Below are 16,414 nucleotides of genomic sequence, written 5' to 3'. Positions count from 1 at the left end.
AATCCTGGGTGCAGTTGCTGGGACTGCTTTCCTGTGCAATTTCTGCCGTTGATGGTACTGCATACTCATCGAAGTTCTGGCTACTGTTGCTGGGACTGCATCCCCGTGTGATACCTGTCTACTCCTGCTGGGACTGCATTTCCGTGCGATTACTGCCGTTGCTGGTACTGCATCCTCATCGAATTCCTGGCTGCTGTTGCTGGTACTGCATCTTCATCAAATTCCTGGCTGCTGTTGCTGGGAATGCATTTCTGTGAGATACCTGTCTACTCCTGCTGGGACTGCATTCCCGTGGATTACTGCCGTTGCTGGTACTGCATCCCTGTGCAATCCCTGTCTGCTGTTGCTGGTACTGCATCCTCATCGAAGTCCTGGCTGCTATTGCTGGGAATGCATTTCTGTGAGATTACTGCCGTTGCTGGTACTGCATCCTCATTGAAATCCTAGCTGCTGTTGCTGGGACTACATCCCCATGCATTATGCAATTCCTGTCTATTACATCCTCATCGAAATATCTGATGTTGCTGGTGAGTATGCATTCTTGTGGGAATACAAGCGTTGCTGCTATTGCATCCTCATCGAAGTCTTGGCTGCTGTGGCTGGAACTGTATTCCCATACAATTACTGTTGTTGGTGGTACTGCATCATCAAAGTCCTGGCTGCTGTTGCTGGGACTGCATCCCGTACGAATACTGCTGTTGCTGGTACTGCACCCTCATATAAGTCCTGGCTGCTGTGGCTGAGACACTATCCCTATGCAATTCCTGTCTACTGCATCCTAATTGAAGTATTGGCTGCTGTTGCTGGTACTGCATACTCGTCTTAGTCCTGGCTGCTGTTGCTTGGACTGCATTTCCATTTCCGTGCGATTACTGCCATTACAGGTACTGCATCCTCATTGAAGTCCTGGCTGCTGATGGTGGAACTTCATCCCCGTGCGATTCCTGTTTGCTGTTGGTGGGACTGCATTCCTGTGCAATCACTGCCGTTGCTGGTACTGCATCCTCATCGAAGTCCTGGCTGCTGTTGCTGGGACTGCATCCCAGTGTACCATGCAATTCCAGGCTGCTGTTGCCGAGACTAGATTCCGGTCAAATTCCTGGCTGCAGTTGCTATAATAAAATCCCCATCCCATTTCTGGCTTTTGTTGCTGAGACTGCATCCCTGTCCAATTCCTGGGTGGTGTTGCTGGGATTGCATCCTTGCAATTCCAGGCTGCTGTTGCTGGGATTACATCCCCGTCGTGCGATTAATGACTGCTGTTACTGGGACTGCATCCCCATAGTTTCTTCCTGGCTGCTGCTGCTGGGATTACATCCCTGTCTTCCAATTTCTAGCTGCTGTTGCTGAAACTGCATCCTCATGCGTTGCTGGGTCTGCATACCTGTGATTCCTGGGACTGCATCCTTGTCAGAGTTTTGGCTGCTGATGCTAGGGTTGCATTCTTGGCTGTTGCTATGCTGCATTTGTAACCTTGTCCAATTCGACTAACTTTTCGGTGCAATTTTTAACTGTTGCTGAGACTGTATCCCTTTCCAATTCCTGGCAGCTATTGCTCGGGCTGCATCCCTTATTCCTGGCTGCTGTTGGAGCTAAAACCTGTCTGTTTTTGGCTACTGATGCTAAGGGTACATTCCTGTTACATTCTTGGCAGCTAGCTTGCAACCTTGTCTGATTGCTGGCTGCAGTGCTTACCATTCTGATTTCTGGCCGAGACTAACGCGGCATATGGGCTGCATCCCCTTCTCATTCTTGGCTACTGTTTCTAGGGATACATCATCAAATTTTTAGCTTCTGCTGCTAGGAGTGCATACCTATCACATAATTGGCTTCTGCTGCTAGGGATGCATACCTATCACATAATTGACTTCTGCTGCTAGGGATGCATCCCTATCACATTCTTAGGTTCTGCTGCTCTGTTAGGGTTACACCCCTATAACATTCTTGGCTTCTGCTGCTCTGTTAGGGGTACATCCCTATCACATTCTTGGCTTCTGCTGCTGTTAGGGGTACATCCCTATCACATTCTTGGCTTCCGCTGCTCTGTTAGGGGTACATCCCTATCATATTCTTGCCTTCCGCTGCTCTGATAAGGGTGCATCCCTATCGCATTCTTGGCTTCTGCTTCTCTGCTAGGGGTGCATCCCTATCGCATTTTTGGCTTCTGCTGCTCTGCTAAGGGTGCATCCCTATCGCATTCTTGGCTGCTTCTGCTCTGTTAGGGGTGCATCCCTATCACATTCTTGGCTGCTTCTGCTCTGTTAGGGATGCATCCCTATCACATTCTTGGCTGCTTCTGCTCTGTTAGGGATGCATCCCTATCACATTCTTGGCTGCTTCTGCTCTGTTAGGGATGCATCCCTATCACATTCTTGGCTGCTTCTGCTCTGTTAGGGGTGCATCCCTATCACATTCTTGGCTGCTTCTGCTCTGTTAGGGGTGCATCCCTATCACATTCTTGGCTGCTTCTGCTCTGTTAGGGATGCATCCCTATCACATTCTTGGCTGCTTCTGCTCAGTTAGGGATGCATCCCTATCACATTCTTGGCTGCTTCTGCTCAGTTAGGGATGCATCCCTATCACATTCTTGGCTGCTTCTGCTCTGTTAGGGGTGCATCCCTATCACATTCTTGGCTGCTTCTGTTCTGTTAGGGGTGCATCCCTATCACATTCTTGGCTGCTTCTGCTCTGTTAAGGATGCATCCCTATCACATTCTTGGCTGCTTCTGCTCTGTTAGGGGTGCATCCCTATCACATTCTTGGCTGCTTCTGCTCTGTTAGGGGTGCATCCCTATCACATTCTTGGCTGCTTCTGCTCTGTTAGGGATGCATCCCTATCACATTCTTGGCTGCTTCTGCTCAGTTAGGGATGCATCCCTATCACATTCTTGGCTGCTTCTGCTCTGTTAGGGGTGCATCCCTATCACATTCTTGGCTGCTTCTGTTCTGTTAGGGGTGCATCCCTATCACATTCTTAGCTGCTTCTGTTCTGTTAGGGGTGCATCCCTATCACATTCTTGGCTGCTTCTGTTCTGTTAGGGGTGTATCCCTATCACATTCTTGGCTGCTTCTGCTCTGTTAGGGGTGCATCCCTATCACATTCTTGGCTGCTTCTGCTCTGTTAGGGGTGCATCCCTATCACATTCTTGGCTTCCGCTGCTCTGTTAAGGGTGCATCCCTATCACAGTCTTAGCTTCTGCTTCTCTGTTAAGGGTGCATCCCTATCAAAGTCTTGGCTTCTGCTTCTCTGCTAGGGGTGCATACCTATCACATTCTTGGCGGCTTCTGCTCTGTTAGGGGTGCATCCCTATCACATTCTTGGCTGCTTCTGCTCTGTTAGGGGTACATCCCTATCACATTCTTGGCTGCTTCTGCTCTGTTAAGGGTGCATCCCTATCACATTCTTGGCTGCTTCTGCTGTTAGGGGTGCATCCCTATCACATTCTTGGCTGCTTCTGCTATGTTAGGGGTGCATCCCTATCACATTCTTGGCTTCCACTGCTCTGTTAGGGGTACATCCCTATCACATTCTTGCCTTCCGCTGCTCTGTTAGGGTGCATCCCTATCACATTCTTGGCTTCTGCTTCTCTGTTAGGGGTGCATCCCTCTCACATTCTTGGCTTCCACTGCTCTGTTAGGGGTACATCCCTATCACATTCTTGCCTTCCGCTGCTCTGTTAAGGGTGCATCCCTATCACATTCTTGGCTTCTGCTTCTCTGCTAGGGGGGCATCCCTATCGCATTCTTGGCTTCCGCTGCACTGCTAGGGGTGCATACCTATCACATTCATGGCTGCTTCTGCTCTGCTAGGGGTGCATCCCTATCACATTCTTGGCTGCTTCTACTCTGTTAGGGGTGCATCCCTATCACATTCTTGGCTACTTCTGCTCTGTTAGGGGTGCATCCCTATCACATTCTTGGCTGCTTCTGCTCTGTTAGGGGTGCATCCCTATCACATTCTTGGCTGCTTCTGCTCTGTTAGGGGTGCATCCCTATCACATTCTTGGCTGCTTCTGCTCTGTTAGGGGCACATCCCTATCACATTCTTGGCTTCTGCTGTTAGGGGTACATCCCTATCACATTCTTAGCTTCTGCTGCTAGGGGTACATCCCTACCACATTCTTGGCTTCTGCTGCTCTGCTAGGGGCGCATCCCTATCACATTCCTGGCTTCTGCTGCTCTGCTAGGGGTGCATCCTTATCACATTCTTGGCTTCTGCTGCTAGGGGGACATCCCTATCACATTCTTGGCTGCTGCTGATATGGGTGCATCCCTAACACGATTTTGGCTGCTGCTGCTAGGGGTGTGCAGACTTGTCACATTCTTGGCCCCTACTGTTACTACTGGTTTTGCTACTTTGATTTTTAACTGCTGTGGATACCAGTCTGATTTCTGGCTGTGGCTGAGCCTGCATCCCTGACTTCTGCTTTACAGTCTAATTCTTAACTACTGATTCCTGCCTGCTGTTGCGGGGGGCTACATTTCTGTCTGATTCCTGGCTGCTGTTGCTGAGGCTGCATACCAATGCAATATTTGACTACTATTGCTTTTTCCAGGGTAGTTTTGGCTGTTACTGTATTATTAAGTTTCTGGTTGTTGGGACTCTATTCCATTCCAAGCTATGGTAGCTGCCCTTACTTGGGGCTGCACCCCAGTCAGTTCTGGCAGCTGCTTTACCCAGCAGTCACAAGTTTTCACTACTACTGCTGTTGCTTCTTAACCTGTATTCCAGTTCGTTTCGGCAGCTGCTGGGTATATTGCCAGTCAAAGACTCCACTGCTGTTGCTTCTTTAGATGTATTCCAGTCTGGATCAGCAGCTCCCGAGTATATTTCAGTTCGAGGCTGCAACCCAGTTAAGAGTTTAAGCTGCTGTTGGAGTTTTAACTCTATCCCAGTAAGAGTTTTGGCAACTGTTGGGTATTTGCTAGTTCGAATTACAGGCTGCAACCCAGTCAAGAGTTTTAGCTGCTGCTGCTTCAGCTGTATTCCAGTCAGAGTTTTGGCATCTGCTGAGTATATCCCAGTTTGAGGCTGCATCCCAGTCAAGAGTTTTAGCTGCTGCTGCTGCTTTAGCTGTATTCCGGTCAAGGTTTTGGCAGTTGCTGGGTATATCCCATTTTGAGACTGCATCCCAGTAAAAAGTTTAAGCTGCTGCTGCTGGTTTAGCTGTATTCCAGTCAAGAGTTTTGGCTGTGGGTATATCTAGTCAAGAGTTCTAGCTGCTGCTGAGTATATCCTAGTTCAAAGTTCTGGCTGGGGCTGTATCCCTGTCAGAGCTTTGGCTGCAGAGTGAGCAGCCTGGTCTAAGTCCTAATGTAAATTATATCTTACCTATTGGAAATTACTAACAGTAGACAGAGCAGGAAGCTGCTGATGACAGTTCAGCAAACCTCCGATGAATTTATCCGCAAACGAGACCAGTAAGTAACAATGGGTCAAGTTCTTCTTGAGCATGGAGCCAGTAAGTTCTGTAGAGATAAAGTAGTAAATAAATTTTCAACCATACTAAACTTCTGTCATTGTGAATATAACTACATGGTACAAACACCACAGGGAAGCTTCCAAAACCATCCCATCCCTCTGAATATACACAACAGTCAATATGCATGGACAACATGAAAGTGTTACACAAATGCCTATACCCAGGACATCTAGCTTGCATGGGCTTACCAACAAGAAAAATCATGCCACTGCAAGAAACACTCGACAAAACTAAAACACAATTTGCAAACTTCCAAGATACCTGGAGTCAGGTGCCGTGATGAAAGAGCAGCAAAAAATAGGTTAAGTATAATCAGAGGTGTTAGTGCATTCATCCCCCCCCCCCCTCTAATCACCTTGGTAAAAAGCTGCAATGACTAAACTAGCTTACACTGCATCTACACCTATATTAAAAAACAAGTAAAATATTGTAATCAAAGAAATTAAACAATTGTGAGTAGTAAATAAGATTTAAAAATAGCCTAGAATATTTAGGTTTGGAACATTTTAATGTAACCAGTTTCAAATGCAATTCAATAGTCCCACTTAAATCCCTACATTCCATCCTCAAGAACAGGATTCAAGAATACAAACCCAATGACCTTTTCCCCTAATTTAACCACAGTCCTTGACCCTGCTGATATGTAAAAATTATATTTTCATAAAATAAATATTTGAACATACTTACCAGCTGGTTATATAACAATATCTTTATTCTTCTGTCCGGCAGAAATTAAAAAAAACTCGCAGAAATCGCATAGATTTGCCAGGTGTACAATAGTGCCACCACGGTAGCAAGGCCAAAATATTCCTCCCAGCACCATTTTTTCCATGCCCATAGGTCTCTAGAGGGGAGGAGGGTGGGATTTTAAGTTATATAACCAGCGGGTAAGTATGTTAAAAAATTTATTTTATTATGAAAATGACAAACTTATAACAGATTGTATTTTTCCTAACATACAAACCCGAATTCTTTACTATAGGAGATATTCTAGCGCGAGCTGGAAAATACGGCAGAAAAACCTTAACAAGGTCGTTAACGACCGGACAGGTAATTACGCACCTGACAGTGGTGGGGGACCGACGGTCAGTAGCTGCTGTTTACTTTCAATCGGATTCTAGTTTTGGATTCTAGTTAGGACTATCCTAGGGGGGCAGTGATGGAGGGAAGATTTGTGTAAAGAATTCGGGTTTGTATGTTAGGAAAAATACAAACTGTTATAGTTTGTCTTTTGTTCCTACACTAAATACAAACCCTCATTCTTTACTATAGGAGACTTAGTCTTGAGGCCAGGGTGGCCAAGGAGTTCCCTATGTTTAGGGAAGATAGTCCTCAGACTAGACACTTTTGAAGCAACAATCTTCCGTTATCTTCTTTCTTTGTAGATCCCCAGAATCTCAGTACGACTGAAGGTTTGCAACTTCATCGAAACATATGTTTCAGGATGAAGTGGGTCAGGAACATTCGATTCGGACCCCTTCAAACTTAGGATTCCCCCGACCTTGCAAAGGGGAAACCTCGTGACTACGAGTATAACCTATACTCTGTGAGAGGTATCAGATGAGTATCATACCTTATTTCTATTGGAGAGTCCAGCTGAAACTGGATACAGGCTAGGATCCCCAGATGTGGGGGAGAAGGAGAAGAAAGAAGATCGATGGACGTTCTTAAAACCTAGTGTAACCCAGAATCCTCAACCAATGGTTACTGTCCCCTGAAAACGCGTAAGGAAGTACTGTAACAGCATCTGTTGACCTGTCACAATAGGCCCTATAAAAAGGGTGTCTAGAGGCCTATGTGTCACGTCGCTCAAATAGTGAGCAGTGAACGTAGATTGGCGTTTCCAGACCCCAACACTCAAGACTTGGGAGACTGAGAAAATTCTCTTAAACGCCAGAGAGGTAGCCACTCCTACTAACTTGATGGGCTCTGGGTTGTGCTGCCTCTGGGTCTCTGTGAAAAGACCTCGCAATAACTTTCTTGAGTCAGAAACAGATGGTGTTGCGAGAGATTCTTTTCTTTACCCTGTTGATAAAAGGAAGAGATGACGGAGATGTGGTCTGAAAAGTCTGGTGCGCCTCAGACATTCTTTGACGCCCTGACTGGGCATAGTAACGACTGGACTGCATCCTGTGTTACCAATTGGGAGTGGAAGTTCTCGAAATGTCCCATCGGTAGATGAAAGATTATGAGTCTAGCCACCAAGCCCGGTACGAAGTTGCAAAACACACTCCCCCCCTCCCCATCTCTTAGAATGGGTGACGTAAGAGACCATGTAGCTCACTGACCCTTTTAGCGGAGGACAGAGGTATGAGGAAGACTGTCTTAAGGTTCAGAGAGTAGTCTTAGGCCCTTAAGGGCACATAGGGCAGACCCTTCAGCGAACATAGGACACGTCTCAAGGAGATGGTCTAATCTCAAGTGGGGGGCAAGATCACTCCAACACCGAAACAACCAAAGTGGTGTCTACTGAGGCGGAGAGGTCAACCCCTTCTCCATCTACAGATGAGGCTCAAGGCTGCGCGATAGCCCTAAATCGCCGAGAATGAGAGAAGCTTTCCTCACCGAGGTACAAAAGGAAGTCTGGGAACTACCGATCCTTCCTTTTGAGGATCCAATTGCTTCACATTGTCGCTGTTGTAGCGGTTAAGAAGTCCATTTTCTTAGCCCTAGCAATTAGGACTTCTTGTAGGGACTGCCTAGAGTTTTGGTTTGACAAGTCCTCGTGGCTCGCAAGGTAGCAGACTGTATCAGACCACGTGTCAAGCCAGAAGAAGAGCCTGGAAGAGTTTAGTCTCTTTTCGAGGATAAGTCTGGTGTGAGTCTCGCCGTGAGGGGATCTAAGATCAGAGGAAAAGGTCGACGTCTCTGAGCTCGGAGAACAGACCAGGTTTAAAGGTCGCTCAAGAAAGGCAGAGGCGAGGGACAGTGACATTGCATTAGCCGTTAGGACAATATTCTAGAGACTGACAAAATATGGTCAACGACAAAGCCTCCTCTCCATCCCAGCTAGGACCAGGGAGGGCCAGGCAGTGGCTGCTAAAGACTCAGCATATAGATCTATAGGCTCCCCCCAACCTTAGCTTACAAGGATGGTAAGGTTGTAGGCACTGAAGGCTCTAAAGAGTCTGGGCGGGACTCGAACCCCAGACTGTTAATACATAGCCTGTCTAAGGCTAGAGAGTCAAAGGGTCGAGGAGACAGATGCAAATTGCCGAGGCAAGAGATATAACACACAGTTCTTAGAGTCCTTAAATAGGAGGATTCTAAGTCCCTCGACGGCAGCACTCACGAGAAATCCTCAGGGTGCGATAATTCCTCGTGTGTTATTGCAGGAAAAAAGGAAAAAAATGGAGACGCAAGTAGCAGACAAACCTTATGTCTTACCCCTCGTATCTTTCTTATCGAAAGGGGAAGAATGGTAGAAGTCAGAGTGTCTGGCGGTAATGGCGAAGACCGCTGACGAGAGTCGGAAGGCTCTGTCATAAGAGTAAACTCTTAATGACGATAATCACGTGCATATCGCTAATTGCGCGCGTGCACAGTGCATAGCGCTAATTGCGCGCGTGCACGGACACTGTGCTAATTGGTACGAGAGCCCGACTACTCCGCATAACTGAAACTCGAAGGTTCCAAGTCGTGTGAACTCGCAAGTCCAAAGCGACAGAGGCCCGAAGGACTCCTACGGTCATGACAACCCGTAGGATAAACAAGAAAGTTTAAAGGATCCCGATCACGCCCAGCGAAAGGGTGATAGTCACGAGACCCCGAGGGGTCAACGTGAGGGGAACCAGCAGGATCAAAAAGACGTCTCCTTATAGCACGAGGGGGGGAACGTCAGGGATGAAAATAACTCCTCCGCAGGGTAGATTTGTTCTCCCGAAGGAGAATGTCGCTTAATACAAGGCTCTCACTCCGCCCCTGGAGGAGAACCAAAAAGATTAAGAGGGAGGAGCGTAGATCAGTAAATCCCTACAAGTTTTCTTCTCATGATTGGTAGGAAGGTTCTCCCTAAGGAGATTGCCTAAAACAAGCTTTCTCCCTGCCCTATGGGAAAAAGCGTACCCGTATTAACTTTTCTCTCTCAACGAGGGAAAAGTCCTCCCGGAGGAAGGATTGCCAAAGGCAAGATTTCTCCCCTCTCTATGGGGAAAAGCGTAGGTTTAATAATTTCTCTCGCGAACGAGAGAGGAGTCCTCCCGAAGGAGGACATCGCCTAAGGCAAACTTTCTCCCAGTTCTATGGGAAAAAAGCATAGGCGCAATAATCTCTCTCTCGCAGACGAGAGAGAAGTTCTCCCGAAGGAGGACGTTGGTTAACACAAGATTTCTCCTATTTCTAGGGAAAAAATGTAGGCGTAAAAATCTCCCTCTCGTGTAAAAATCTCCCTCTCGTGTAAAAATCTCACTCTCGTGTAAAAATCTCCCTCTCGTGAACGAGAAAGGAGTCCTCCCGAAGGGGGACTTGGCCTAAGACAAGCTTTCTTCCAATTCATGGGAAAAAAGCATAGGCTTAATAATCTCTCTCGCGAATGAGAGAGAAGTTCTCCCGAAGGAGAACATTGCCGAAGACAAGCTTTCCACGTTCTATTGGGAAAAAAGCGAAGGCGTAATAATCTCTCTCGCGAACGAGAGAGAAGTCCTCCCGATGAAGAACATCGCTTGAGCCAAGCTTACTCCCAGGGAGAAGTTCCCCCCGAAGAATGCACAAGCCGTAGACTTGCTTTTCCCCAGCTCCAAGGGAGAAAGCACAGTCTTCGGGGACGAGATAGCAGAGGTAAAACTCGTTGAGCTGTTCGCAACTCCTTACGAAGGAGGGAAGGTTGCCGACTGTCTGAAGTGGGAAGCTTTAACGCAGTCCAATTCTGAGGAAGGTTATTACTCCCTCGTTAGGGAAGGATCTCTTATCCCTGGAGGCGAACCTCGTGTCAGCAATCTAAGTTTCCCAATAAGTTGATCAAGTTGCAGGTTGACGAGTGTTACCCCGTAACATGGGCAGCTCATGAGCTGCCACATGAAGCGCAGATAACGAACAAAGCGGCCGAAGCCCTCGGCATCGCTTTCTACGTCGCTGCTATCTGGGAGTTTTCTTTTAGCCTCTCTAACACATTTCCCTTTTCCCTTCTGCTCTCAACCAAAGAGAAGAAGGGCCGAAGCCCTGCATTATCTTTCGAGGTTTCCGAGAGACTCGAAATCCTTAACTCATTAGGGAGCAAAGGAATTACGGAGGTTGTCCTGTCTGAAACACGGGAGCGAGGGATTGACCCCGCAAGTGTATGACCGGAGATTTGCGTGTGTAGCGCTAATTGTGTGCGAACACCTGCGTGACTGGGGTCTGAAGACTGTCATAAGAGTAAAACTCCTGATTGTTATGGGCGTAGTGTTGGATGGGCGTACGCGAACACTCCGCGGGACAAGAGTCCGAAGACTCTCTGACCTAAGAGCAACACTCTTGATGACTTGTGTCACGGGAACCTGAAGGTTCAGCGTGATCGTGCGTGCCCCTAGAGGTTGTGTTGCGAGAACTCGAAGGTTCAGCGTGAACGTGCGTCCCCCTAGAGTTTGTGTTGCGAGAACCCGAAGGGCTAGAGCAACGGAAAAACGGAAGTCTCCCTCGTCACGGGACACCGAAGTGTCAGCGAGACTAGATGCACGAAAACCCGAGGTTTCAGCAACTTGCTGTGAGAAAACGAAGGGATAGCGCACCGGGAAACCGAGGTTTCCTTGTCACGAGACCCCAAATTGTCAGAGATCGAGAATTCAACGGCGAGAGCGATCTCTCTGAAGATAGAGCGGACGGAGACCCTAAAACTAATATGCGAAGAAGAAAATTCCATAGCGTGCGCGCTTAGTGGAATCATATGGGGCACACGGGCGTCTGCGCATCTCCTTGCGGATGCAGGAGAAGGCTGGCGCGTTGATAAGCACTGGCGCTGCAGGAGATGGCAGCATGGCTGCCTTGTCAGAAGACCTAACAGAAGAAAGTCGACGCGCAGGTTTTACCTGTCGCGTAGGATGGTATTGGGCGCGTATGCGCACATGCAGGAAAATGTTGGAGCACGGGAGCGCATAGAGCACTGGCGCACAGGAGTGCGCAGAAGATTGGTGGCGCGCAGGAGTTCGTGCGCAGGTGAGCGCATGGCGCGTGATGGAGTTATGCTCTTGTTGGAGCGTATGCACATGTTGGCGCATAAGCTCTTGATGCCCTATGTTAGGGTAAGAAGGAAGCGCTCTTAAGTTTGTGAAGAGCGCTTAGTCTAGCGGCGAGACATCTCGTGAAGAGACAGAAGGCGAGGAAGAGCAAGAACGATTATGTCTCCTTCTATATCGCCTGTGACTCCGGAGAGAACGACTGGGCAAATTTGTGCGAGCTCTCCTTTTCCTCTTCTATCTCTCCCTCCTAGCTTCCGAAGAGGGGAGGACAATGAAGTGGAGGAGGAGAAGGTACTGTGATGACCACTTCCACATACTTGGCAGGGGAACCCAGCCTCGCAGGGTAGTAGAACACCCATGACCTCCGTAACGGGGCATATGGAAAGAGGATCCACATCCAGCGGTGACAAAGGTGTCAAAAACACTTCCTCAAAATAGAGGACATCATCTACAAATAAAAAGAAAAAGGATTAATCAAAAACTAAAAAAAGTAAGGCTAGTCTGCCAGCAAATAAAGCAGGAGTAGTGGTGTTACCACTGCGACGGCTAGAATTCGATTGAAGATAAACAGCAGCTACCGACCGGTGGTCCCCCACCACTGACAGGTGGGTAATTACCTGTCTGGTCGTTAACGACCTTGTTAAGGTTTTTCCGCCGTATTTTCCAGCTCGCGCTAGAATATCTCCTATAGTAAAGAATGAGGGTTTGTATTTAGTGTAGGAACAACTAACTTTTGGTGAAAATAGCGGTTCGGTTAAAGCAAGACTCACAGAGTGGGTCCTGGGTAAAAAGAGAATTCTACTGTCAAACACCAGAGAGAATGGAAGGGAGATTGTAACTCCGCGGTGTATTTATGAATTCATTCAATTGTGTTTTTATGCAAAATTATATTTTCATATTAAAATAAAATTTTTTAACATACTTACCCAGTGGATATATATATACAGTATATATATATATATATAGCTAACGTCTCTGACGTCCGGCAACAATTCAAAACTCGCAGGCGATCGAAGATTGGGTTGCTAGGTGTACAACTAGCACCACCACTCGCCAGGATACTGGAACCATTCCTCAAGTCCTCAGGTCTTCTCTGCCCATAGGGTCTCTAGAGGGGCGGAAGGGAGGGAGTTTAACTACTGTATATATATCCACCGGGTAAGTATGTTCAAAAATTTATTTTAATATGAAAATATAACTTTTAAACATTTAACTTAGCCGGTGGATATATATAGGCCTATAGCTGATTGACACCCTTGGTGGAGGGTAAGAGACCAGCAGTAAACATCCTAGGAATATAACTCGAGAGTTTTGATAAAAACAAACAAGGGTTCGTACCTGATAAGGAAGCTGACTTTTATGATTCTCAGCCTCATTAGTCCGCTATCCTTATGAAGCCCAGAGATCCACTCAGGGGGCTGAAAGACCTCTAGGAGCTGTCATATCTGGGGTGAACACCCCTATGACAGGACCTCAACCAATACCCTTGATATGGGCGCTCTCAAGAAACAAGTTTGACCACCCGCTAAAATCAAATGATTGAGGAACTGTCCCAGTCTCCACATACAACCAAAAAGATGATACTTCCAAGAGAAGAAAAAAGGTATTAGGATTAGGGGAATGTAGTGGTACAACCTCCACCCACTACTGCACTTGCTGCTATGAATGGTCCCAAAGTGTAGCAGTCCTCGTAAAGAGTCTGGACATTCTGTAAATAAAGTGAAGCGAACACAGATTTACTCCTCCAAAAGGTTGCGTCCATAATGCTTCGTAGGGATCGATTTTGCTTGAGAGCCACTGAAGTTGCCACAGCTCTGACTTCATGTGTTCTTACTTTCAGCAATCTAAGGTCAGCCTCACTGCAGTGAGCGTGAGCCTCTCTAATCAAGAACCTGACAAAATACGATAAGGCGTTCTTTGACATTGGTAAGGAGGGCTTCTTGACCGAACACCATAAGGCTTCAGACTCGCATCGTAAATTTTTGGTTCTGTCTAGGTAAAATTTAAGTGCTCTCACAGGGCACAGGACCTTCTCTGTCTTGTCACCAACCAAATCTGACAGGTTGGGAATCTCAAAAGATTTCGGCCATGGATGGGAAGGACGCTCATTCATGACCAAGAAACCAAGTTGCAAGGAGCATACTGCCTTTCCAGTACAGAAGCCGACATTCTTACTGAAGGCATGAACCTCACCAACTCTCTTTGCAGTTGCTAGACTCACTAGAAAAGTGTCTAAGGTGAGATCTTTAAAAAAAAAAAAAAAGCTAAGTGTAAAGGTTCAAATTTCTCAGACATAAGAAATTTCAGGACAACATCCAGATTCCAAGCTGGTGTCACTATCCGATGCTCCTTGGAAGTCTCGAAAGACTTGAGAAGGTCTTGAAGGTCTTTATTGTTAGAGAGGTCTAGGTTCCTGTGCTTGAAAACCACAGCCAATATGCTCCTGTAACCTTTAATGGTAGAGGAGGAAAAGTTACGTTCACTCTTAAGGTGTAGCAGGAAGTCAGCGATTTGGGCAATAGAGGTATTGGACGAGGAAATTGAGGTGACTTTGCACCAATCTCGAAACACTTCCCATTTGGACTGGTAGATCCTGATGGTAGAGGATCTCCTTGCTCTGGCAATCACTCCAGCTGCCTCCTTCGAAAAACCTCTAGCTGTAGAAGGTCTCTCGATAGTCTGAAGCCAGTTAGACGAAGAGCGTGGAGGTTTTGATGGAACCTTTTCATGTGCGGTTGCTGGAGCAGATCTAACCGCATTGGCAGGCTTCTTGGTATGTTCACCATCCATTGCTGTACCTCTGAGAACCATTCTCTTGATGGCCAGAGGGGAGCAGCCAATGTCAACTTGGTCCCTTCATGAGAGGCGAACTTTTGTAAGACTTTGTAAAGGATTTTGAAGGGGGGAAACGCATACACTTCCAGGTGAGACCAGTCCAGCAAGAACGCGTCGATGTGGACCGCCTCTAGATCTGGAACTGGAGAGCAGTCTGTTGGAAGCCTCTTCGTTCTCGAGGTTGCGAATAGGTCTATGGACGGACGTCACCATATCCGCCATAATTTCTCACAAACCTCCTGATGCAGAGTCCATTCTGTGGGAATGACTTGGTCTCTTCTGCCGAGGCAGTCTGCCATCACGTTCCTTTCTCCCTGTATGAACCTTGTTAGTAAGGTGATATTTCTCTCCTTCGCCCAAACCAGAAGCTCCCTTGCAGTAAAGTAAAGGGACTGCGAGAGGGTCCAGCCTTGTTTGGAGATGTAGGCTAACGCTGTGGTGTTGTCTGCGTTTACTTGCACTACCTTGTTTCGGATTATACTTTCGAAACTTTGAAGGGCCAAAAGTACTGCCAGAAGCTCCTTCTGGTTGATGTGAAGACTCTCCTGGTCTTTGATCCATAGGCCCGAGAATTCTAGTTTGCCTAGTGTTGCTCCTCACCCCGAGTCCGAGGCGTCTGAGCACAACACATGGTCTGGGTTCTTGTGTGCAAGAGAGAGGCACTCCTTAAGTCTGAGATTGTCATCCCATCATTTCAGGCAGCTCTTGACAGTCTCTGATAGCAGAATGGTCACTGCTTCTAAGCCCTTCTCCTTGTACCAATGCTGGTTGAGGTAAAACTGGAGAGGGGGAAGATCGAGTCACCCAAGGGAAACAAACTGCTCTAGTGACGAGTGTGTTCCCAGTAGACTCATCCACTTCCTTACAGAACAAATGCTCTTCCTTTGGTAAAGACGAATCTTTATGAGAGCTTGTTCTAGTCTTGTAGGCGAAGGAAAAGCCCGAAAAACTAGACTCCGTATTTATCCCCAAATAGAGAATTATTTTAGATGGGGTCAGTTGAGACTTCTCCTTGTTGACTAGGAGACCCAACTCTTTCATTAGGGCCAAAGTCAATCAGAGATCCTTCAGACAGCGATTGAAGGACGACATCCTGAGTAACCAGTCGTCTAGGTATAGGGTACAAATGGAGTGGAGATCGACTGAGGCCTAAGGAAGGCGGGTATTAAAGCCTTTAACACATTTCCTATACACAGGGGAAGGGTCGGTCATTTTGGAATATCCAGAGAGAGATCAAACAAGCAAGGGTCAAAAATAGTCCAATCAAAGAGAGTTTGAAGAAAAGCCATAAGTAAAACCAACCAAGCTAAAGCCATTAACCAAAAAAAAAAAGTACTTCACCAAAGCTGTAGAAACCAGGAGGTTAGTGCGAGCAAGAAAATTCCAATGTTTATGCCACAGGGGCAAAGAAGAATCAAGGACTTGAGGAATGGTTCCAGTATCCTGGCGAGTGGTGGTGCTAGTTGTACACCTAGCAACCCAATCTTCGATCGCCTGTGAGTTTTGAATTTTCTGCCGGACGTCAGAGACGTTAGCTATACATATATCCACTAGCCAAGTTAAATGTTTAAAATTATGCAACACTACAATAGCCTCAAACCGAAAATATTGCTATTAATAAAATCTAAACCTTTACAAAAAAAAAAAAATAACCCTTTTCTATATGGACTAACATCATAGATCTATGATGTACAATAAGTCTGTATAGAAGAGGGTTTTCTATTTTTTTTTTTGCGAAAAAGTTTAGATTCTGGTGTATTGTGTAACATATGTAGCTTGTACACATGCTAAATAAATCAGTGATGTCACACATGCATGCATATGTGCGTGTTCCAACATCTTGACTGACGTCTATCTCTTATCCCTTTTTGTAACTTACATCATAGGCCTATGGTGGAAGTCCGTATAGAAAGGGTTTGTTATTTTTTTCGTAAAGTTTTAATT

At 46.7% G+C, this 16,414-nt stretch overlaps 1 protein-coding gene across 5 annotated transcripts in view; it reads right to left on the bottom strand.

The window, feature by feature from the left end:
- Positions 1 to 2,632: 2,632 nt before the first annotated feature.
- Positions 2,633 to 16,414, bottom strand: part of LOC137624492 (uncharacterized) — a 40,434-nt gene continuing 26,652 nt past the window's right edge. For 4 of the 5 annotated variants that reach the window (XM_068355290.1, XM_068355289.1, XM_068355287.1 and 1 more), the window contains one exon: positions 2,633 to 5,469. In XM_068355290.1, coding sequence (XP_068211391.1) covers positions 4,685 to 5,131 — 447 coding nt within the window. In that variant the 5' untranslated portion in view covers positions 5,132 to 5,469 and the 3' untranslated portion in view covers positions 2,633 to 4,684. Of the gene's footprint in view, positions 5,470 to 6,170; positions 6,307 to 16,414 lie in introns of those variants that run through there. The other variant, XM_068355292.1, reaches the window with a different exon arrangement.

This window comes from Palaemon carinicauda, chromosome 31 (assembly GCF_036898095.1).
Source record: "Palaemon carinicauda isolate YSFRI2023 chromosome 31, ASM3689809v2, whole genome shotgun sequence".
In the NCBI taxonomy this organism is placed as follows: domain Eukaryota; kingdom Metazoa; phylum Arthropoda; class Malacostraca; order Decapoda; family Palaemonidae; genus Palaemon; species Palaemon carinicauda.
This window is presented reverse-complemented; position numbering and strand designations above follow the sequence as displayed.